Genomic DNA, 23,710 nt, shown 5'->3' on the forward strand with positions numbered 1-23,710 from the left:
ATATTATAACACCATTGTTCCCAATAGTTTTGTAACAAAAAACAAAAAAACTGCTCATATTTATCCATTATATAATTGTTGTATGTATTTGGAAAACCCTTCAAGCGCTAAGCTCTTATTAAAGCTAACCTATTTGCCACAAGATAGGTGATAATTCCCTGGGGTATCTTTTGTAACCCTGTGCTTTTCATTGTCTGTTGTCTCTGTATCTTTTTTAAATACAAGGTTTAAAACCTGACAAAAGCTGTTGCTTCCTCACAGTTTATTTTGTGAAATCAGCTTTGTAAATGTGATAGCATTTAAAATAGCATGTTCTTTTTTATCTGAATTTTTATATCTAATCAGTGTCTTCAGTCATGAAGAGAAATTTGCATTGTTGTGTGTGTATATAGAGTATTGCAGTGCATGCTTATGCATTTTATTAAATGCTGTCTAAATGTGGCATTATATTGTTGTGGCTTAATATTTCTGCCTACAGAAGGTTTATACTATTAAAATAAATAAAGACCCTTATATGGCCTCCAAGTTCTTTTTTCAGAGCAGGTAATTATGGCATAACTATAAATGTTGTTGAATGGGTTCACAATATTCTTTGAGAATGCCTTGTATATGATCCAAAGAATTGTTCTTCTAATTTTGCCTGCCTAATAGGGTTTTATCCAAGTGTTTCTTAGACAGAAGAATGTGTCCCATACTTGCCATAGGGCAAATGACTTTTCAAACAAGGAGGATTTTAAAAGCAGTTTGTGGTGGTTGGGGTTGCCTTCTGCCTAAAAGCGGAAGAAATAGAAAGTCCCCATTGGGCATGCCTAATATAGCTCTTTGGATACTGGCCAGAGTACTGGAGAAGTTTTAACTGTAAGGAGAAAAACGCCCTTTTTTTTACTGGTTGTGACCTACAAAGCCCCACTTGACTTTGGACTGGGTTATCTGAAAAACCAACCACTTTGTCCCTGCTGGTTCTCATTGGATCTTTCTTTCCTGTCTACTTCTGAAGGGCATTCAGTTGGAATGCAGGAGAGGGCCTTAGTTGCTGGTGTCAAAATCTCTAACTCCTTGCAAAAGGAGCATATCTGATGACCTACAAATATATATTTTTATTTAGAATTTGGTCCATTGGCTGAATTGGAAATATGTTGACTTTTTACACCTGTGTTTTTCTGTTTTGTTTTGAGATTACTGATATTTTATTATTTTTTATTATTTTTTAAGTGTACAGTATTTTGTGTTGTTAGTTGCTTTGACCATCATTTAGTGGATTGGTGGGATACAAATTTAACAATCGTGGAAGAAGCTCCACATGGTGAAAGTATTCCGTTCAATACAATTCCTATTGGCCAGGAAGGAAGCATTTGAACATGTCTTGCTGAGCTGTGGGAGATTATTTCCTTTTTCCCCACATTTTGAGAACCTTGCTTTTTGGATTTTTATTTTAACAAGTTGGCTTGCTCCACTCCACATATGATCAGGGTCACTATATATTATTTAGGGTATGTCTAAGAAAAAAACGTGCTTCTATAGGGGAAAGGTAGATGCCATAGGCTACTCAATTTGGTACTAGATTTTTTTTTGGAAATCAAAGCGTTGCCCTCCTAATACATTTACTCCAATGCTGAAAACAGCCTTGTACTGAAGCCGCCGCTTCAAACTTTACAAACGAGCCGAAGCATTTCGACATTCCTCTGGCGGCATTTCCTCGCAGCAGCATCAGAACAAAATCTCGTGCAACGCAAAGTTGTGAGAACAGCCTGCGTAACTTTCCCATGCATTCAAATAGTATATGCCGGTGGTTGCAAATCACGTCTGGAATGCGTGTTTGTGCATTTTACCGAATGCCTCTCCGTTTGCGCAGTTCTAGGTATCTCGCTCTCACTATTCCCTCGGATCGCAGTGTAAACAGCCCCCGATGCTTGCACTTCCTCTTCCGATCCCACACGCTCCGATTCGTCCCGCCTCCTCCTCCGCGCTGCCGGAAACTACAATTCCCGCATCCCCTTGCGATCGGTGCCCCGTTTCCTCTCCCGCCCTGGTGGGTCGGAGCAAGGAATTTTTGCCGCCGACTCGTGCTGCTGCCCTTGGCTAAGCGGTGCGCGCGGGGCTGCCGCCGCCATGCCGATGAAGGGCCAGTTCCCCATCCGCAGGACGCTGCAGTACCTGAGCCAGGGCGACATCATCTTCAAGGACGCCGTGAAGGTGATGACGGTGAACTACAACACGAGGGGGCCTCTCGGCGAAGGAGCCAGGTGAGTGGGGACCCCTCGAGCAAGGAGCCTCCCTCCGTCCCCCTGTCCCAGGGATTGTTGCGCATCTCGCAGTGCGCTTCGTGCAGGAGCTGGGGAAGGAGCCCCAAGGCAAGCCGAGCTGTCCCCCTGGCGTAGGGGAACCGATAGATACGGGATTGGAGTCGGTCCCGCGCAGGCCATCCTCGTCCACTGCCTGCTCCGGTGCAGGATAAATCCGGAACAGGAAGACCTCCAGAGATGTCTACCCACCCACCTAGATAACTAGCTCCTCTTATACAGTACCGTCAAGTTTCTTCCAATGGTCAACTGAAAGGCCTGGAAACGATGCCTTATGAGGAACGGCTTAGGGAGCTGGGTATGTTTAGCCTGGAGAAGAGAAGGTTAAGGGGTGATATGATAGCCATGTTCAAATATATAAAAGGATGTCATATAGAGGAGGGTGAAAGGTTGTTTTCTGCTGCTCCAGAGAAACGGACACGGGGCAATGGATTCAAACTACAAGAAAGAAGATTCCACCTAAACATTAGGAAGAACTTCCTGACAGTGAGAGCTGTTCGGCAGTGGAATTTGCTGCCAAGGAGTGTGGTGGAGTCTCCTTCTTTGGAGGTCTTTAAGCGGAGGCTTGACAGCCATCTGTCAGGAATGCTTTGATGGTGTTTCCTGCTTGGCAGGGGGTTGGACTGGATGGCCCTTGTGGTCTCTTCCAACTCTATGATTCTATGAAATCTGCCTTCCTAATGTTCCTCGGCCCGCTTTGAGACTGCACAGTTTCCTCATGCAGTCAGACGAAGTCCTTTTTGTGAACCGCTTTGAGGTTGTTGTTTTTAACAATCAAGTGGTATATACATTTTATGAAACGAATAAATAAAATAATGCACAGCCCATCTTTCCTTCTAAGACCTTAATGTGGTGCATGCAGTTCACCCTTCCATTGTATCTTCACAACAACCCTTTGAAGTAACTTGAGCCAGTTGCCATCTTGAAAGCCTCAAAGGGCAGAGCATGGTTTTGAACCGGGGCTGTCATCCTAGCTCAGTATAACCACTGCATCATATTGGCTCCCTGTGGCTTTTTATTTACACCACAGTAAATTTGTTACTCTTCCTCAGTGTTCATGGACATTTTGGTTTTTCAGCAACTACCGGTATTTGGGCATTGCTTATGCGGATGTCTGCTATCAGACATACAGGAGGGTGAGGGAAACCACCTCTGAGCTTGGGTTCCTGCCTCCTGAATCTGATGCCTTTTCTCTCTCGCACACAGAGCCACCTTTTGCTCCTTTTCTTTGGCAAGAGTCTTTAAGTTTCACTTTCTTACTTTTCTCCTGCTCTTTCCGCAGAAAATTTGTGTTTTTCAACATACCTCAGATTCAGTACAAAAACCCTTGGCTTCAGATTGTGATGTTTAAGAACATGACACCATCACCATTCTTAAAATTCTATTTAGGTAAGTAACATGCATAGTTTTGTTTAGCTTTGGTTGAAGTGCATTGGAATACCCTCTGCTTAGGCAAACATCTTCCCAAGACTGACAGTTGACAGGTGGGCAGATAATGGGTAGCATCACTCTCCAAAGGAGACAGTGTCTTCAGAGCATCCTGGTTGAGACAGCTGCCTGTAGATACCCTGTCATGCTCTCTCCTCTGCAGATACTGGAGAGCAAGTCCTGGTTGATGTGGAAGAGAAGACTAACAAAGAGATCGCAGAACATGTTAAGAAAATTCTTGGTAAAAGCGAGTAAGTAAAACACACACACACTCTACACATACATATATGGCTCTGCTTGTTTTTGGCTGTAGAACCAAACTTTTGAGTCTACCCCATTCAATTGGACTGGGATAAGGGCAATATTTTAAATGCACACAAACATGCTGTTAAAACTCCATCCTCCTGCAGACTTGAGTTCTGGACCCTAAAATAAGCTTTTTGGTATGTAGCCCACATATCCTTTGTCATAAATTACCTTTTTAGCCATTTATGGCACCACTTGATGGCCCGAGAAGGCTGGAAAAAAACACCTTCATTCTTTAAATTTAAATGGTCACCTGGAGGCAATGCTTACTTGTTCCAGGTGATCTGCTAATTACAAGCTTACATTAAATGCTTATTGTGGATAAAGGTTTTGCAGCACTTCCCAAAATGTTCAAATATTGGGGAGCTCAGAGAATAGTCAAACTTAGCAGCAGTTAATGTTCATACAGTCCTAGGGTAACACAGCAGCTTTAATACCAATAGAACCCCTAAGCACTCGAGGGCAGAACTATTATTACAGCAGTTATGTGTTCCCAGCAGTTTGACATAAAACATGAAATGAAGCGAGGCAGCAGCATGTCAAACACCAAATAAATCATCTGTGATAGAGCAATTCATTGTTAACAATTATAATTTGCTATTAAATGCATGAGAGGAGAGGAAGACCCAGTGGCATTCCAGGTTTGGGGATTTCTAACTCCTAATAGCCATAGCCAGTTTGGTCAAGAGAGTTGCACTCCCAACATCTGGAGGATCACAGGTGCCTCAACTGTACTTTCAAGAATTATGTGTGAACTAGTTTGATTGTTGTGATGCATTGATCACTATCTAGCACTTCTTGTCCTTACACCATATTTCTTTTTCCTTTTTTCCTTTTTTTTTGTAGGAAAACACTGCAGGAAGAAGCACGGGAGAAAATGAAGCTACGGCATCCCGCAACGTTTGGCCCCAAAAAGTACCACTTGCGGGAATGTATGTGTGAAATTGAAGGCCAAATTCCCTGCCCTGGTAAAGTGCCACTACCAAAGGAGATGACTGGGAAATATAAAACTGCCATGAAAGAGAGTGCTGCTTCCTAAGCCAACTTTCTACAGCAGGGAGTAAAGCATTCGGACTGACAAGAAAGAGGGCATCTTAACACTGATGACAACACATTGGTCTTTTTACAAACCACCATTTAAGTAACAGAAAAATATCTGGACTTACTTAAAACAAGTAAGGGTGAATCTTTTAAATAAATTCTGCAATTCTTGTGATGGACTGGATTGTGAATATATATGTATGCATCTTAGTCGAACCCTGGTTTAATGAATTGTGTGGGGGGTTTTTTGTCTTAACATACAACCACCCAAATACAGAATCCTGTCTATATGATATGTGCTTGGTCTCGGGAGGACAGGCTCCCCCTTCACTCAAATAGCTGCTCTTAGTGATGAAGGCTCTGGATTTAACTAATCTCTGGATTATGTGCAAGTTTTAGGTATGCTGCAGATCTGTAGGAGCAGTGGAAAAGGGCAGGTTGTGGGTTGTATTGGGTGCCAGCTTGACTTCCTAGAGGTATGGTTAAACAGGATGTCTTTAAAAAGAAACAAGCTTTTAGTGTTTATAAAAGCAAATACATGCTTAAAAGAGTGAATAATGCATGCTAATGTCCCAGGCAACAAAGGTAGCTAAAAAGATATCCAGTGGTTAGACAGACTTCAGGGCTGGTCATTCTCCTTGCCTGTCTATCCAACTAGCATGAATGAGGCAGGTTTGCGTAATGTACACGTGGCAGGAATTAAATTGCATGGGCATGGAAATTAAAGTTTAGAATGGAGTAACAAAACTGAACCAGCCCCCAAACTGCTTTTGCTGGCAATAGGTTGAGCTGCCCCATATGAAAAACACAAGAGCTACTGGGTGGAGGCGGTGTAGTCAAAATATATTCTTTTCTATTCAAAACCATAGGGCCTTGAGAAAACTTGGCATTAAAATTTACTGCATTTCTCCCCCAGTATTGGCCAGGACTGTTCTTAGCTCCTTGCTAAATCCCAATAGGTAGATGTATTGCCTATACTATGAAGAGGCCTGTTTGTAAATAAGAAGAACCATTCTGTATTTTGTTACTTTACATTTGTACAAGGAAAAGTATCATTTAAAGCTGATGTAAATACATTGATTACGAAGCAGCTTTATCTTCAGCCAACAACCAGTTCAGAGGTGGGTTGCCAAATTACAAGCAGGCGATGCTACACACCATTCCCTCTATTTGCAATGTTCAAGTTATAATTGCCATTGCTATGTAGCTAAAATGGCACCATGCATAAGTTTGCAAAAGTATTAATTTTGTTCTCAGGGGAAATCCTAAGGAGAGGACTCCCCATAGCCCAGTGAGGCCCATATACACACACTGGCCACAGAAGATGCTGAAAACTCACAGGGAACGGGCTTGTTGAGAGTGCAGCAACTGATTTGGGCCTCTTATTTAACACAAAAAATCAATCACACATACAAACCAACATGTTATTTTATTTCTTCAAAGCTTGCAAATTAAGAGTAGTGCATGCAAGTGTATAAACGGATGTCTTTAATGTTAATTCTCACAATGGCATTGTTTTGTTCTGTTTCATAGTGTAAATTCAGTAGTACAAATGGAAGGCTGTCAAAATGTGAGTCTACCACCATCCTATCAAGAAGGCTAGTTACATTTCACATTGACTTGCAGTCATGGAGCTACAAACCAACATAGTCACTAGTAAAAATACACTAATACTATGTCTATAAAGAGTATCAGACTACGGACTACCTAAAAACAAGGCAGAATTGATGTAACAAGGAAACATATTTTAAATGTAAAAAAAAGCCACTGAAACATTCATTTTGGCTGGGATATACAAAGTATGCCAGTTAAGTCTGGTGTCTTGCTGCCTAGAATAAAATATAGATGGTTTTGTTTTAGACAAACCACGGCTCCTTAGCTGGTAGTCACATAAAAGCTGTGGTGCTTGCTTACTTTAGCTATATACATTAATTTCTTTATGTACTGCATTTTACTACACATCTCTGGTTAGCCGATATTTAGCCTGTCCTATTATATTTGTTAGGTGCATGTGTTCTGCAAGCCCAATCCCAGTTATTTCCAATTAGGAAAAAGAAAAAGATTACCTTAAATTCTTAGGTCATCTGTCCTTACTACTCTTGCCCTAAGTGCTGTCTTCAGGTCAGTTTCCACAGGATGGCTCAACACAATTCTGAGTTCTTTTTAAACAAGCTGACATAGTTTTAGTCAATACTTTGTAAATCAAATTAATTTTGTAGCTGAGCTTATTTTCCTCTTACCCCGCCCCACCAAAGCTACCACTGAAACAGTTTTAGTCAATACTATGTATATTAAATTAGTTATGCAACTGAGCACATTCCTCCCACCAGACAGAAAAATCAAGTGAAAGGGAAACTAGAAGGAATGCTTTTTTTCTAAATCGCCTAAAGCCATGCGCCAAATAAAGAAGTTATATAGAATTGATTCTGTAAAGTGCTACTTTAACTCTTGACCATATTAAGCACCTCCCAAGTAACAACACATCTCTGTAAACATTTTTCTGGAATCCCAACAGTTTGAATTACTGTTCAGGTTTAGAAATCCCGAACCAGCTATTAGTGTCCTGCTACTCCTGGATTAATCCCTTGTTTCTGTGTGTAGTATTTAAGCCAACGCTTTTGAATGTGTGAAAATCTACATTTTTCACGCAGCAAAGCTAACTCAGGTCCCAAATGCTGGGCCTTTCCCCCACTCATGACTGAAGCAAAATTTGATTTCTAGAAGTCCATAATAATCCTCAGGAGTCAGCCCCCATGTGTAACATTCAAATTGCGCTTCATTCTTTAAAAAAAAAAAAATTCAAATGTGACCAAATCATTCAGCAGAACTGAAACCAGAAATTGTTTGCTAACCCTTCAGTTACATACAATTATTTCTATACTTTCCCTCAAAATTCCAGTTCATATTTTGAACTGGAAATATCCAGTGAGTAAAGAAATATCCACAGGACATAATTAACCAGTTTTTTTATATGGAAAAATTAACCACCCAATCCCAAACTATGCTGCTTCACAAGCTATGCTGCTTCACAGTTCCGACAGGGTGTGGGTTTGCACAGATCCTCCACAGCAATAGTAGAAACTACAAAGCAACAATGGCTGGTAGATTAAGCTCCCAAACATCTGAGCTTTGTGCTCTCCTGAAGCACACACCATGATCGTTTTCCCATTCTGGATTTATAACGGGAACAGTATATTTTATATTCAAAACAGGTGTCAAACCTTGAGAGAGGTAGCTAAGTGTTGTTTAAAAACTGAGGGAAGGCCATCTTCACATGATCAGATCATAGTTGGCTAACAGTTTGCTTTTCCATTGAAATCAGACTTCCTCCCTTATAGTATATAAGTGGTGCTCCCCACCCCACCCCACTTTGCATGCATATGCTGCAGTTATCATTTTAACAGTCATAGCATTTCTGCTAGTCAGGGAATTTTGAGAATTGCAACTTCTGAGAGAAAGCAACAAGAAAACTGCACCCTCAACAAAAGGTGCTGTTCCCAGGGTTAGCTAGAGGAAGCTATTAAAATAAAAAAGACCTGAGAAACAGGTGATGTAGGGAACAGAAGTTCATTGGGTTTTACATTTTCTAAAACAGATATTATGTCTATAACATCACATCTACCCAAACCTACTTAAAAATCCCTTTATATTATCTTTTGTATTGCACAGTCAGATCATTGGCCTTGGTACTGTGCAGGTCCCTCTGCAACCTGCTTTTTAACACTTGCCCTTAGCATATATGGCAGTTACACACATCTGCTAAAGGCACCATCTTATTTCATGCTTGACACAGAATTTACCAGACACTCTGGGTCCCTTATTAGTGGAAAAGCCAGCTTAGAAGGCCAGTCTGTAATACTGCAACAACCAAACACAGAGGGAAGGATTGTAGTTTCCTGCACCTTAAAGCATCTGTTTCCGTATTAGCCTACAGAGTTTATATCTGAAATAAAAAGAATGCCAAGAAGCATGATCATGTTAAGAGGTCAGGTTGTGATAAAAACTGGCTGTGATAGGTTTTAGATTTGTAAATGGTCTGTGACACAGTTTTAGGTTATTACAAAATCATAATAGTGTGGACAGTATTAGCAAAGTCTGAATAATAGCAGAAATACCCACGCCAAAGTGCAGACAATTAGAGTCAATCCCAAAATTCCCTCTTGCATTTTAATTCCACCTGCCCGCCTTTGCCTCTGGGACAATCAGAGAACTGTAAAGTTGTATGTGCACAGAAACAGCAACTAGCTGGATTTCTCCTTCTGTTTTGCTAGTGTGCGCTTCAGTTCTTTCAAATTCTCAGTCAGCACCTCAACCTCATCCATCCGCCCGCTATGTTTGGCATCAAAAATATAAGCTTTTATATTATCTATCTGTTGGAGCAGTAGCTCCTCTTCTATGATGTCTTCCCTTGACACTTCATTATCATCCTCCTCTTCAAAAGGATTCGTGGAGGAAGACATTTCCTCAAATGGATTTCCAGATTCCTGACGACCTGTGAGCACACGAAATGGATTTCCAACAGCATCTTTAAAGGGATTCGGAGCACTGACAGCTACTCCATTTGCTTGATGACAATCCTCCTCATCTTCAAATGGGTTATATTCTTTTTTATCACTGTGCAAGGTTTGGGTGGGCAAGGAAGCCACTGTGGAGGAATCTTCAGCAAAGGGATTATTGGGTTCCCTCTTTAGAGTGCTAATTACTGGCTCATCTTCAAAAGGGTTTATGAGAACATTTTTATTTTGCTCTATTACGCTGTCATGCTCTTGGATCTCTAGAAATTGCCTGGGGAAGACTGGGCTTTCTTGCGCTTGGAGCTTGTCACCACCACATGGTGAAGATGCTTTAGAGGCTGGGTTACTTGTATTCTGAGTAGTATCAAGGTCCAAAGCCTGTGCTATTTGGTTTATGCTCTCCTTCCCAATCTCTAACTTACTGTGCTTCACTTCTCTGAAATCCAGGGAACGTGTCCGTGAGTGCTGAGACATTCGTTTTTTATGTTCCCTCTCCCATTCCTTTTCACAAAGGATCTGCAATTGTTCTCTCTCCATCTCCTCCATCTCGGCTTGCCTTCTAGAAAGCTCAATGGCTCTGTCAGTTTGTTGTTGATCATATTCATCCTGAAGTTGTCGCAGGTTTTCCTGCAACATCTGGACCTCATCGAGACGATTTGCTTCTTTGGCTTGTTTAATAAAGGAAGTTATATTGTCAATCTGCTGCAGAAGTGGGTCTGTGAGTTCCTGCTGGCGAGATAAGTTCGCAGTGGGCAGCCAACCTTCAGCTTTCTTTACTGCAACCCGTTTTGGCCGGGACACCTCACCGTTAGATGCTACCAAAGATCTGGAAGCATAGTCCATGTGCTTCTCCTCCAATCGTCTCTGCGTTTCAAGTGTTGCCTAGTCACAAGTAAACAAACAAACCAATAAATAAAGCAGGTGTGGAAATAACATCTAAAGTTGCAAAGGATTAGTTGTTTTCATTTGCTCCTATTTGCATTATATGGAGATATGCCCTACTAACTTCATTGAACATGGCATACAAGACTTTCAACATGATATTAAAGAGCCAACATACAGATATAAAACAACTCTTAGAAAGATGTCTCAGTACTGACTGAAATATTCACCTGTCTCTCCATCTGCAGTTTTCTGTCCAGTTCTTGTTTCCTTTTCTCTTTCAATTCTTCATATTGCTCCTGGGTTGGTAACGACATCAGACCAAGCAATTTTTCCTGAGGAAATGTTTTCAAAATATTGTTTTTTAAAAAGGGATGGGCTATCAAGCTCTCAAGTTTATTCAGAAACAGGAAACTGAACAAAACACATAATATATCATAGTTATGCTTACATTTGTTTTGTGGGGTTTCTTGTGGGGCAAATTAAACACTTCTCCATCAAATATGGTCAAGGCAGCTTACAATACAAGAAGTTGGATCAACAACAGGTCAAGTGGAATTCTTTTCCCTGTGCTCCCCCCCCCCCCGTGAAAAAGGCTGATCCTGAACATTGAGGGGCGCTTCTGGGATGGTACAGGATGGGGTGCAGGTGGAGGCTGTAGCATGATGTGAAATTTGGAGGAATTCAGCAGGGCTGTCTCCTATGCAACTTTTCCACTCATTTAACCTATCTGAACCAAAAGCATTAAAATTAATAGATCAACTCAGCTAAACAGTTTTTAGAAATATATTAGTATCTGACACCTAAAAGACAAAAGCTTAAGTGCCAGAAAACAGGTATCTGGGGAGGATATTGTAAAGGAGCTCTGCCTCTTACACCCAACAAATCTCTTAGGGTAGAGGCACCTGGAGTGAAGCTCCTAATTATCAACTTAGCTTGCTTTTGTTAAAAAAAAAAAATCACCTTTCGACCTAAAAAATCCCCAATGTGACTTAAAAGTCAATATTAACACAGTGGTGTGACAGCTAAAAGACAAGAGGAAAAGAATGACATATTACACCTCTGCTTAGTTCTGGGGTTCATGCTACCACTGTCCTTACCACTGAGCCTGGGGGGGGGGGAACAGCCCCTTCCCAGGAAATGTGCTCCCAGGCAGCACCAAAAGCAAGTTTTCAGTAGGGAGTGTTGCTTCTCCTTTGCGCATGCTAGATGGAATTTGGATCCTGGCTCATCTATTAAAAATTGGAGCAGTCAAAGAAGATGTTAAAGACTCTCACCAACTCTGATGTTCCTACTATGACTGATCCGGGTCACTGAGCTGTGAGTAAGCCTCAGAAGTAAGCCTCAGAGCAAAATCTGCTATACTCCCAGGTAAAAGTGTATAAGATTGCAGCCTTAATTATGTCACGGGTTTGCCTGTGTCTCTCTAAAGCCCTAACGCAACATGGCTGAAGTTTAGATCAGCTTCAAACTTACATAAAGTACCAGTGCTTCCATCACTGTGATTCAAGTAACTTTCAAATACTTTTAGTTAGCTAAAATAAACTTAGCTGCCTAGCAAGCAAGCAAGACTATCTCTATCCTGGTAAGCAAAAGCAATTATCAGAGTTAAAGAATACATTCCAGTAGAGCAACAGAACTTGAGAAAGTGGATCAAGGCTGAAAAGGGTGCAGCCTGGTGAGACTCTCAAGGCGAGAAAGAGGGGCATTTGGCCTCCAGGCCTTACGTTTCCTACCTCTAACTTAGAACATCCTGAAAAATATTTATCTGCAACATTTGTATTGTATGTTATATTGTATCCTGTTTCTGAAGACAGCACCCTGTATACCTAAGAGCAACTCCTCCCTCCTAGATGACCTACCTGAACAAAAAGTGTGGCTGAATATCTGATCATTCTCTGAAGCTGCAATGTTCGGGGATGAGGTTGTGGTTCTTCATTCAGTCCCAGAGTCAGAATCTTCTTGCTGAACACAAAAACCACAAGTGTATCAGCAATACGAACTTAACAGTCAACTATGAGCAATATGTAAGCATATGAAATAGTCTTCCTGATTATGTTGTCCTAGTTAAATAATGTAAATTGTTGGTAACGTCTTTAAAACGGATAGATTAGCATTGCTTGCAGTACACACATCACAGTATTTTGTCATTGACATTCATGAACTCTCCAACAACAGGACTGTATTGTCATGCACACACACAAAAGAAAATGCACACTTAAGAGTTTTCCAAAGCAGCCCAATCAAATCAGTTTTACTTCTCTGGAGCACTGAATAAAACATACTGAGTCTTTGAGCCATATATTTCCCAACTAAGATCACAACACAATACAAACTAGAGTCAACATTTACTGACTGAAATTTAAGTATGCTAATTCACTTATCCACCACCTTATTCAAAATTGATTTCAAAGGCAGTCTGCAACAATATAAAAAGATTAAGCACAAAAATACAAATATAAATGCAGAAATCCTCTCTTTTGAGTTCTGTCACTTACCTTAGAGCATCTATTAATTCATACATTTTTTGCACCTCCATCCTAAGACTGTTAGCATGTTCCAGACTGTAAGTTGTCTCCCCAATACTGGAAGAAAACATGCATTGTTACCACAATTACCCTGGCAAGTGGTTTTGTTGAAGCCTACACCAGTGCACCAGTTTTAGCAAACGTGTTTAGAAATGAGGCAGAGTTCCATTATCAAAACTGAGCCAAGGCCCTACATTAAAAGCTTGCCAGGTGTCACTTTCTGGGTATGACACTTTAAGCACAAGAAGTTGAAAATGTGTTGTTCATAGTTAACAAGAAGATGAAACCTCAGAAGCTTGGGACAGATTTATTTCAAAAGCTCTTCTTTGGGGGTAACAAAGGCAATGCAGACCCTTATCTGATAGCAAGCAAAATTGCCTCATGTTCATCAGGCCTGCCAACACCGTTGAGTTTCACAACATCCAACACACACAAACACACTTTACAAAAACAACAAAGTTAAATCACAGAGACAAAAACCCCATGTAGCATCTTTACTAACTCAGAAATGTGGAAATATTCCTCTGACAATGCTAACACAGGAAGCATTAACAATACTTTTTTACATTTATTATCTGAAGGACAGTTCATACTTTTGGATAATGTAAAAATTGCTTACATAACAACAATTCTACATATCAGTTTCGTGTGATGAATAACTTGCAAGTGAAAAAGTTCTCATGTTAAAAGACCAGGTAATAACTTTACCAAGACCTACTAAGCTAGCTTTCAAGTTCGGCAGAATTCTTTAGAATTCTTGAGCATAATGTGGAGGGGAATAAAAGAATATTGATTTTTCTAATCTGCTGACTGGAGCTTATGCATCATGCCCACAAGCATCCTCCCACCCCTCACAATTTCCTTTTTCTTTATATCCAGCCATTAATATGAAACTACAACCAGGCTTTAATGATGTGTGTGTGTATAGACAACACAAGCTTCTTTCTTCTTTAACATTAAATATGAAAGACATATTCATTAAAAATGTAACTGAATAGGCTTACTTTAATGATTCCGCCATCTTTATGTATTCTGGGGCCTTCTGGTCAACCTTTTCCATGCAAAGTCGGAGTTTCTTTTTTAATCAATAAAATTAATAGATTAAAATAAAGTTATTTATAGCAACAAATCAGATACACAATTGCTTCACATGCCTTCAATTTTTCCTGTCCTCTGTGTGTAACAACTTAGTATTTGGTAGTAGTTGCTATCCAGAGAATCAAGATCTATTCTTTCGGGAGACCAGGTCTCAGATTTTAAATGTGGAACTCCAGATTTTAAAACATTTCTAATTAAGATCTCTAAGACTGCAATTTTAGCCCACTTACCTGGAAGTAAGATCCACTGAATTCAGCAGGACTTACTTACAAGTAAACATGGTTCAGATTGCACCTCTGTTAAGGTAACATTGTCAGTAACTGGTCTCTCTTATGAAAAGTTACAAAACCAGTTTACTCTGAGGCTATAAGGCAACTGGAATGTTTTAATCAATTTATTGGCATGCTTAGATGAGTAAGTTGTATCTGTTAATAGCTAGGACAAGAAATGGATCTGGGCTGTATCAGAGTAAACAGTTTCAGTTATAATTTTTTTATACATCTTTTCTCAGCCAACCCAACTTTAAAAGAAACTCACTTAAAAATACCTGGTTAAAATTTTCTTTAAAACTATAAAGTTAAACTTACTTCTTCTTTCCTATTCCTTAGAGGTATTTAGCTGGAAGTTACATGTCATTGGAACAGACCTACTGGTATTTTGTTTTTAAGGTGAACAGCACCTAGTATATTGTACAATTAATAATAATAATAATAATACTTAAGATATTGATAACTGGAAAATCCCACTACACTTCCATTTCCTGTTTATTTAGTGTCATTTTACCTCATAAAGTTTCACGATGTCTGGTGTGTACTCTTTCTCATCAATCTGTTGCTCTCTTTTAAGCAGAGTGTCTTTACAATGTCTACAACAGCGGATGCGATCATCATCCTTTTCATCCAAGACAGAGCTCACACTGCTCACACTACTGATGCTGCCACGGCGAGAGCCCTGAATGCTGTTGGGTGAGCAGTTTGGGCTAGTATGAGAGGCCAAGGCTTCCTTGCTAGCAGTGGTGAGTTTGCCTGGAATGATACATCCAGAAGATATAATGGTCCAAGCAACAGAACGCTGGTCTTGAACATGGGTTAAAAATTCAGTTCAGCTCAACTCCAGTAACTCATCATAAAAAGGAAATATCAAGTGCCAATTCTATAGCACAGTTGCTAGAAAGAACTAAATCAGGACCCCCACATCGCCATATTTAGCCTTTAGAGCCCTTAAGTGAGCTTTATGTCCTAGATAGCTATTTTTTAAGAAAAACTGTATAAATCCAGGATTTCCAGAAAACCCCCTACAACCATCCCTACCTGCCTGGAGCTGGTGCTGAGTAGGCCTTGCCCCTCATGCTTCTCGGCTCCACAGACCCCCAACCTGAGAAAGTTAGTTCCGGCATCAGAGACACGGGTCCAAGACATCTATACCAGATCACTGTACTCACTTGCAAATGGGAGGCTGACCAGTTCCATGCATTTCTTGCACATGATAGACCCACAAAGGCGGCAGTGGTGACGTCTGTTCCTTATGCTGAACTTGTTACCACAGTCTGGACAAAATGGCACATCATGATCATTAACCCAAGGCACAACAGACTTCTCTATTGCTGGAAGAGAATGAGAAAATCTATTGAACATCACTAATGAAAACCAAATTAGCAAAGGTCGAACATGCTTGCACCTACCTCTTATCTTTGCAGAATCTGTATTGGTTCGGTCAAAGGATGTAAGCTGCAAAAATATTAAAACCAGAGGTCTTAATACAAGTTTTCTACTAGAGAACTCTTTACAACAGTTCAGCACAGGACTCAAAAATATTATAGGGTCTACTAAACATCTGCTTTCCTAAGTTTATTTCGCTAAAATCAGGTATCTTCCCCTGAGCATTCCTTTACGTCACTTATCTTGGTATTGGGCAGATTTTATTGTCCTTCTAACAGAGAAGGAAAAAATTAAAAAGAAGCCTCAAAAGTCGGAGCTGAATGCCTATAATACAGTGTCCCTAAGCCCCCACCTCCCACAACTACTTCAAAAGGATACACTGTGGTCAACAATATAAAAAGTTGCAAAGAGACCAAAGCAAACAAACAGGGGTCACTCCCCAGCCATCTCTCCCAAAAATGTCTTCTATCAGAGTGACCAAGGCAGTTTCAAGGCTACAACTAAGCAATATTTGAAGACATGTGGAATCCAAAGGATAAATTATGTTCTAATCCACCTATTAGTCAGTTCACTTGAAATTGTGAACCAAACAAAACTATTCTCCACACATCAGAAGCAATACTGTAGTAGCATATAGTTTAAAATGAACTTCCACACCTTTATGTGACAAATGCAAGAGTAACCCATTTACCTTTTCTAACCTGATTATTAATTTATTGACTTCCACAACATAGTGATCAATTCTGGCTGCTCTGTGTCTCTTAAAATCAGAAAGATGGCTCTTCGTAGCACCTGGTAAGAAACACTGTTAGAAAACTTGCCGAAGTCATTCAACACTATATTCTTAGTTAAGAGGCAGTTTAACATGTTGTTATTCCTCTCTCACTCTTATATGCAGCTCAGGCTGAAATTCAATGTCAAAAAATGAAATGATATGTTTTCATCATAGTGTTCTGTGCACATGTGTAACTACATTCTGTTGTGATCTTTATTGATGAAATACTGGTCTTTATTTCTGCCTATATGATTTCAGAAGACAACAGCAACAACATTCCCTGGCTACTACAAGCTACTAGAGTACAATCCCATACATATTTAGTTAGAAGCAAGTCCTACTGAGTTCAATCAGGCTTACTCCAAGGTAAGTGGGTACAGGATTACAGTCTTAATCTCTCAATTACTGGTCAAGCCCAATTTACTAAAAATATATTTTTTCACATACTGGCATGCCACAAGTTCTTGCAGTCATGGTGGAACTTCTTACATTAAAACAATCAATGGCACAACACTTTTACATATTTTCTATTTGCACTGCAATGTAATCCTAGGTCTCAATCAAATACAAAACTAAGCAAGAATATTTAAGAACAAAGCAAGCAATTAAGCAATAGAACTTAAGTGTGTGTGTAGTTTTGCACTGGATTGTGGCCCTAGTGTTTTACGAATATCTTCTATTTAAAAGATCTATTAATTCCTGACAACTTTGCATCATTATGCATAGATTCCTGTGGAGATCAGGGGGCTTCCCAGTGAAAGTTGTACATTATTTGCATCATTCTTGACTGTTTACCTAATTCTTGTGGCTCCCACATATATGGATCCACTCCACCATAGCAATAAGACTCATATCGTTCCTGAGGCCCTCCATCAGTTCGGTCATCTTCTCGTTTCAACAATTTATTCTTTGCTTTTCTAGCTTTTTGGACCAGATCTGAAAGAAGATCAAATGCTACATATTACACACACACTTATTTAAGCATTCTTATAAGAGTTACCGGTAACCATCTTCTTAAGAACTTCCTTGAGGTATTTGCCTCTAAGACTTTGAGCAATATAACTGACCATTCTGCCTCCCACCTCCTGCATCTGTTGATCACCAGAATCATATTTTACCTTCTCAGTGGAATGCAATTAGAAGTTTGATGGGGGGAAGTCCTGAAGGTGAGAAGACCTGTGTAAACGCTTCACATAAGAATACAATCCCAATAAAATACTTCTACCTGGCACAACCTGACGAGAATACAAATGTGCTAGTTAATCAGTCAGTCCAATTATTGGCACCTCAAAGGAATGTTCTGTATCTGGAGACAGCCTTAATTTGGAAAGCAATTTGTGAAACAGAACACCGGACAAAGTAAAATACAAGAGCACTTTATAAAGGTAGAACAATTACGCATTTAATAACCCTTCAAAGAACTGGGAAACAACTTGTAACAAGTGAAGGAAATTAGCACTTCAACACAACTGCTTGCTTTTTGGAATTCACTGTGAACTGACTACAGAGTTCTTGGCTATTTAAACAGGAAAAAGTACCCCATAATTAGTGATTGAACACATTACATTTCTTTTGTATTTTTACAGCTTAAGCTATAACTCAGCTCTTGCTACTAATTTGTATATTCAATGGCTGAAATGGTATGATTACTAAGCTCTAGTTCCCATGCCATGTTTTATTCCATGAAACTTTCACAAAAGACACTCTCAATGTTTGAAAGCATCATTGAGCAAAGGTAGATATGTCAAAATCACTATGACAATTAGGAGCACTCCTGAACTAGAAGCAATATGGCTGTGTATATGTCCTTGGGGGCAGAAATATGTACAAACCCTTACGGTGCAGCTTTTTTCTAATTACAGGTAGGCAGCCATGTTGGTCTGCCGTAGTCAAAACAAAATAAAAATTCAAAAAAATTCAAAAAAAAAAATTCCTTCCAGTAGCACCTTAGAGACCAACTAAGTTTGTTCTTGGTATGAGCTTTCGTGTGCATGCACATGAAAGCTCATACTAAGAACAAACTTTGTTGGTCTCTAAGGTGCTACTGGTAGGAATTTTTTTATTTTTTAGTTTTGTTCTAAGTAAGTGTAACAGCTGCTAACACCAGCAAGACCATAATAACATTGTTCTGCAAAGCCTTCCATAAGGAATTGTACACTAAAATCAAATCCAAATTATGACATCAAGATGTATTTAATCCCTAGTACATGCTAATTAAATTCTTTCAATGAAGGAAACGTTCTCCAAAGTTTTGAATAGCTGAAACATTTCAAGATTTTGTAACCCTATATCAGGTTTTCATGGCCTAAAGACAGTTGTGCTATCAGAAATGAATGAAAATTCTGCATTTGTTACAAACTTTCTACTTTGTATAACTGAACATTATTTGCATTTCTATTCTTCTTAATGAAGTTTTGTGTAACCCAGAAACATATACACTTCTACATATATTATTTTCTGAGAATATATATTACTAATTATGCAAGTCAACAAATGATAAATATGGTGGACAGTTATATTTTACATCATAACAGGCAGCAGCTACTGCCTTCCTTACTTTTAAGTTGTCCTTTAACATCTTTGTCTTCACTTGAATGTTCTTCTTCATAATGAGACTGAAGCTGATAAAACGATTGCAGATCCTTCAGACAAAGGGGGCATAGAAAACCCTCTCTCACCTCCCCAGGGTCATCAAATGGAGGTGTGTAGCTCGTTGCCATAGTGGTCCAAGGACTCCAAAGATACTGACACACTCCAGGTCTCAGCAGCAGTGGAACAATGGCATGCCATTCATCACTAGAGAAGTAGGCTAATAGCAAGAAAGTAGCTTTTGCTCTTGTTGCTTGTGCAAAACATTGCCCTGAAAGAGATCCAGGAACAGTTTTAAATAAGATGAGCTGTTTAACTCAGTTACAGGTAGGTAGCCGTGTTGGTCTGCCACAGTCAAAAAAAAAAAATCCTTCCAGTAGCACCTTAGAGACCAACTAAGTTTGTTCTTGGTATGAGCTTTCATGTGCATGCACACTACAGTAACTTTCTCTAATCTTTTATTAAGCCTTATGTACGTCTTTTATTTATAAATTTAGCATATACACAAACAGTAAGAAAACATAAATAAAAATCACCACGTATCATATCCATTTCATGAATAAATAAGTCATGTACATTTAATAAGTATGTCAACTTAAAAAATTAATAAACACTGGCAGTAATTAGGATGCTCTAGAAATACCTTATGAAAGTGAAAATTCCATCTACCCAGTAAGTCTATTAAACAAGCCAAATGTAAAGTATATTGCATTCAAAATGCAAGTCTTTTTTCTTTTAAATTATCAACGTCCACAATTTTAAAAGAACTAATCTTCATATAAAACCTATCGTAATACATATGAACAAACAGATCTTTTAGTAATCCTTTAACAGTACACTTTTTTCTTTAGTAGACCAAGCAAGCTGCTGCTATGGAGTTGAATCCAGCCAAGTCATTGCATGAGCAGAATAACTGCCGCTTGCACAATTATAATTCCTTTCTCCTCCCCCTATACCCAAATCTGCTCCAGAGAGTTGGGCTAAAACCCTGAGCTGATTTGGGTGTGTTGACTTACATTGGGGGGACATAGGAAGTGGAAGTTAAATTGCACAGGAGGGACTCATTCTATTTGCTGGATATGACCCATGGAATTTTATTTCATGACTCCTTTTATTATTTTGAATCAACACTAAAGACAAAAAATTAAGTGCTATCTCAAGAGTAATGCACTTTTTTGTTAACACCCAATGTGTTTCAGCCCAAATAGGCTTTCCTGGGAGGTTTTCTGTTTCCTTGGTAGAGTTCAAAAACAATTTTAGACATCACTGCAAAGCAAAATGGGCAGCAACGTGTTGGGCTATTGTTGGCTTCTTGTTATTGGTTTTCCTTTTTGTTGTGTTTTTTAATTGCTTCCTTCTTTTTGTTTGTGGCCTTAAATCCATTAACCAGTTTTTAACAGCAACCTTTATGGGGGTTTTTAGGAGGCTCACTAAAATCCTGTGTGACCAGCCTAAACCTTCCTAAAACTTTACAGTGTAATCCTGTGTGTGTGTTTTATGTGGGAGCTTTAACTGAGAAGAAAGTCCCATTGAATTCAATGAAATTTACTCTCAAGTGTACACAGTCTAAATGACTCTGAAATAAGAAGGCAATACACACACATTTTTGCCAGAACTTTGCTTCCCTTAGATAAAATGAGAAGCATGGGGCAGGATGGGGAAGCCGATTAAAAGAAACCCAGGTGTATAAGCCAAGTGAGCCTCCTCAAACATGTTTGGGATGAGGTTAACATTTTGTCTTGTCTAGTAAACATTCAGCACTTTTGAACTGCTCCATCCAGGCCATTAACTAGACAAGACAAACAAGGCAGTTAGGGTGGGGAAGATTGGCAAGTGCAAAAGGAAAAGAATGCAAAGGAGAGGAAGAAGGGGATGGGCTGTGTACAAGCTTATAGGTTGTTCTCCAAAGCTTAAGTCATCCTTCACCCCCTAGCGCAATGAGACTTTCCTCTCTCTCTTCCTGGTCCCTCACCAAATCTGCTGTGGATGGGAGAACCCCAAGAACAGCATACAAGGGGAAGAGAAGGGAGATTGTTCCATCTGGCAAGCAGAAATGACAGAATGACAGCCTTATTGCACCCATGATGTAGAGCAGGCACGTCCAACAGGTAGATTGTGATCTACCAGTAGATCACTGGACGTCTTGTGGTAGATCACTGGTAGATCACTGGCTCCCCCCAAAGAAGCTCAACAACTTTGGCTCCCCTAAAAAAAGCTCAACATTTTTGCCTTGCACCCCAAAAAAGTGGGGCTTTCCTCCTCCGTCAAATAAGCTCAACATCTTTGACCTGAACCCCTAAAAATGGGCCTTCCTCCTTCCTAAAAGAAGCTCAACAACTTTGACCTGAACCCCCCAAAAGGGGGTAGATCACTGCCAGTTTTTTTTAACTCTGTGAATAGATCTCAGTCTCTTGGGAGTTGGCCACCCCTGATGTAGAGGTTATGCTCAATGTGGCAGCAGTGGGGGCAGAACAGCAGTATGACTGTGAGACAAGATACAGTCCCACATCCTCTTTCATCATGCTTCTCTCTACATGTGTTGAACACAAAAAGGATATGGTATAGAAAAAACCAGGATGGTATAAGGAACATCCAGGTTTGATTAGCTCAAAGTAAAAAGGTATAATCTACTACAAGGTGTTTGCTTGGTGAGAAAAGATTGGCTAAGGGTTAGCTGTGCTATCTGTATGGTTGGTAGGAATGCAGAGTGAGGCTTGCAAAAGAAAATTGCTATGGATGTACTTGCGAGATGTTACTGAAGCAGGGGAAGCATAGGTGCAGATTTCACTTATTTTGTTTAGTTGCTAATAATGCTGTATATATGGAGTTTTATTGCATTACGGCATTTTTTATTTGTAATGGGTTTTTTAATTTAAGGGAATATTTTGTTTTCCTGTTAATCATGCTGCTTTAAATGTGTATTCTGCATTTGACTTTAATTTGCAATGTTTTAATTTGCAATGTTCTATTTGATGTTTTAAGGTAAGTTTTATACCTCTTGAAGATTGTTTCAAATATATATATATGTAAAGCAGTAAAGAAATGATTTAAATAAAATAATTAAAAATGCACATTGACAGAACTTGATATTAAAGGCAAGATACCAATTCATTGTTTCAAAGGAATCATAGCCTGTAAAGCAAGAATAGTTCAACTAAGAGAGATCCATTAATACTTCAACACACAAACACTGACTCCCTCATCACCTTAGCATTCTGTGGTATTGGGTTATCACACAAATCGCGGCGCACAATCCATTTTCTTCAGATCATTGCTATAATCCAGCCCCTCGTGACATGTTTGTTACAAGCCAGTTGTTATATCTTACTTCCCCCAAACTAATCATCAGAACAAAAGAGAAAGGGTTGGGTCTACACCTGCAGTATAATAGCCTGCACCACTTTGGACTGCAGTCAAATGCTCGGTTTAAAAAGACTCCCGGTAAACAGAAACCTATCACATCAGGGGAAAAGGTTTTAGGACAACCCTTTGCTTGCTAGATTGGTCTTCTATTTGGAAGGGCCTTTTCCCATGGGGGAGCATCCAAAAATCCAATCCTTCACCCGCAAATTGGAAGTGGTGCATTCCACCTTGGCATGCCACCACCTCAAACCTACTGTTCCCTCCTGGTTTGGGCATGCGAATCAGGCCACACACCCACACAGCTGGCCCAGGCACCTCTCAAAAACAGCAGGCGGGGAGGATTCCTTTTGTTCAAGCAGGATTCCTGAACAGGCAACAACAGCTGCCTGACAGGTGATGCAGAAAGAGGTTTGGTTGTTTTTAATCTCCTTAATCTCTTCGCATCACACAGCTGTGAAAGGCGAACACACACACATGCCAACCTGTCAGGGAAAGGAGCGGCATCCCTTGGGACCAACCAGCGTCGCTCTTATCTAACCCCAGACGTTTTAAAAAAAAATGAGTGGAAAAGAGCCAAAGTGGGGCACGTTTCTTTGGGGATTTTTTTTTTGGGGGGGGGGCGACCGAAATCCTTATCGACACCCTGAGGATGAAACCCAGCTGCTGCCGTGGCCTTGCCGGGGGAGGGGGCCGTCTTCACCCCCAAACAAACACACCCGCCGCTCCCCATAAAGAGGCAACCGCAAGAGTATTGACGAGATCAACTGTATGGGAAGGCAGGGCGAGGGGGGGACCCAAAGCGACGTCTACACACACACACAACCCCGGGAGCCGCCTCGCCCGACCCACCCCGGCACCGCAGAGACCCCCCGCGACATCCCCCCAAGTGGGACGGAGGAGGCACAAGAGGGCCCACCTCACACCTGCGCGAGGGGAAGGGGCGGCGGCGGCGGCGGTGGTTTCCCTCCCCGCCCGAGGAGGAGGAGGCGGCATCAATGACGGCACCTGAAGGGCCGAATCCCGCCCCGACTGACCTGAGGGGAGAGGGGGGCCTCCTTGCGCGGGCGGGCGGCAGCTGGGCGAGCGCCGAAGCACCGATGGCGCGGGTGGGAGGGGCGGCTCTTCGCCGAGGCGGCGGCCGTGAGGCAGGGAGAGGGCTGGGGGTGCCGAGCGCCGAGCAATGGATGCGATGGGGAAAGGGAGGGGCCCCGGATCGCTCCGCGGCTGG

General features: G+C 40.6%; 2 protein-coding genes across 4 annotated transcripts; one reads left to right on the forward strand and one right to left on the reverse strand.

The window, feature by feature from the left end:
* The first annotated feature begins 2,027 nt into the window (after positions 1-2,027).
* Positions 2,028-5,246, forward strand: MRPS25 (mitochondrial ribosomal protein S25). Its single transcript, XM_033141119.1, has 4 exons — positions 2,028-2,243; positions 3,583-3,689; positions 3,892-3,979; positions 4,881-5,246. The coding sequence occupies exons 1-4, from the start codon at positions 2,110-2,112 to the stop codon at positions 5,071-5,073; spliced, it is 522 nt and encodes a 173-aa protein (XP_032997010.1). The 5' UTR covers positions 2,028-2,109; the 3' UTR covers positions 5,074-5,246.
* A 3,699-nt stretch (positions 5,247-8,945) lies between these two features.
* On the reverse strand, positions 8,946-23,614 carry RBSN (rabenosyn, RAB effector). 3 transcript variants are annotated; one of them, XM_033141117.1, is made up of 12 exons: positions 23,517-23,614; positions 19,088-19,390; positions 17,326-17,466; positions 16,447-16,547; positions 15,779-15,824; positions 15,539-15,700; positions 14,881-15,122; positions 14,004-14,074; positions 12,970-13,056; positions 12,334-12,436; positions 10,702-10,806; positions 8,946-10,471 (listed from the first exon to the last, which is right to left on the reverse strand). In XM_033141117.1, exons 2-12 carry the CDS (start codon positions 19,248-19,250, stop codon positions 9,317-9,319), a joined length of 2,376 nt encoding a protein of 791 aa, XP_032997008.1. In that variant the 5' UTR covers positions 19,251-19,390; positions 23,517-23,614; the 3' UTR covers positions 8,946-9,316. The 3 variants fall into 3 exon arrangements, with proteins under 3 accessions (XP_032997008.1, XP_032997009.1, XP_032997007.1); XM_033141118.1 differs by lacking the exon at positions 23,517-23,614 and adding an exon at positions 23,406-23,426; XM_033141116.1 differs by lacking the exon at positions 23,517-23,614 and adding an exon at positions 22,965-23,001.
* Positions 23,615-23,710: the final 96 nt, after the last annotated feature.

The sequence above is a fragment of the Lacerta agilis genome, chromosome 2 (assembly GCF_009819535.1).
Source record: "Lacerta agilis isolate rLacAgi1 chromosome 2, rLacAgi1.pri, whole genome shotgun sequence".
In the NCBI taxonomy this organism is placed as follows: Eukaryota; Metazoa; Chordata; class Lepidosauria; order Squamata; family Lacertidae; genus Lacerta; species Lacerta agilis.

What these genes read in the sequence shown, in the direction of transcription:
- RBSN (XM_033141116.1), bottom strand. Translation starts at nt 22,986, where the DNA reads ATGCCGCTCCTTTCCCTGACAG. An exon ending in GCCGCTCCTTTCCCTGACAG is followed by an intron (nt 19,391 to 22,964) that starts GTTGGCATGTGT and finishes GATCTCTTTCAG; the next exon opens with GGCAATGTTTTGCACAAGCA. An exon ending in GAATTAATAGATGCTCTAAG is followed by an intron (nt 12,437 to 12,969) that starts GTAAGTGACAGA and finishes TTTTGTGTTCAG; the next exon opens with CAAGAAGATTCTGACTCTGG.
- MRPS25 (XM_033141119.1), top strand. Translation starts at nt 2,110, where the DNA reads ATGCCGATGAAGGGCCAGTTCCCCATCCGCAGGACGCTGCAGTACCTG. An exon ending in ATTCTTAAAATTCTATTTAG is followed by an intron (nt 3,690 to 3,891) that starts GTAAGTAACATG and finishes TCTCCTCTGCAG; the next exon opens with ATACTGGAGAGCAAGTCCTG. An exon ending in AAAATTCTTGGTAAAAGCGA is followed by an intron (nt 3,980 to 4,880) that starts GTAAGTAAAACA and finishes TTTTTTTTGTAG; the next exon opens with GAAAACACTGCAGGAAGAAG.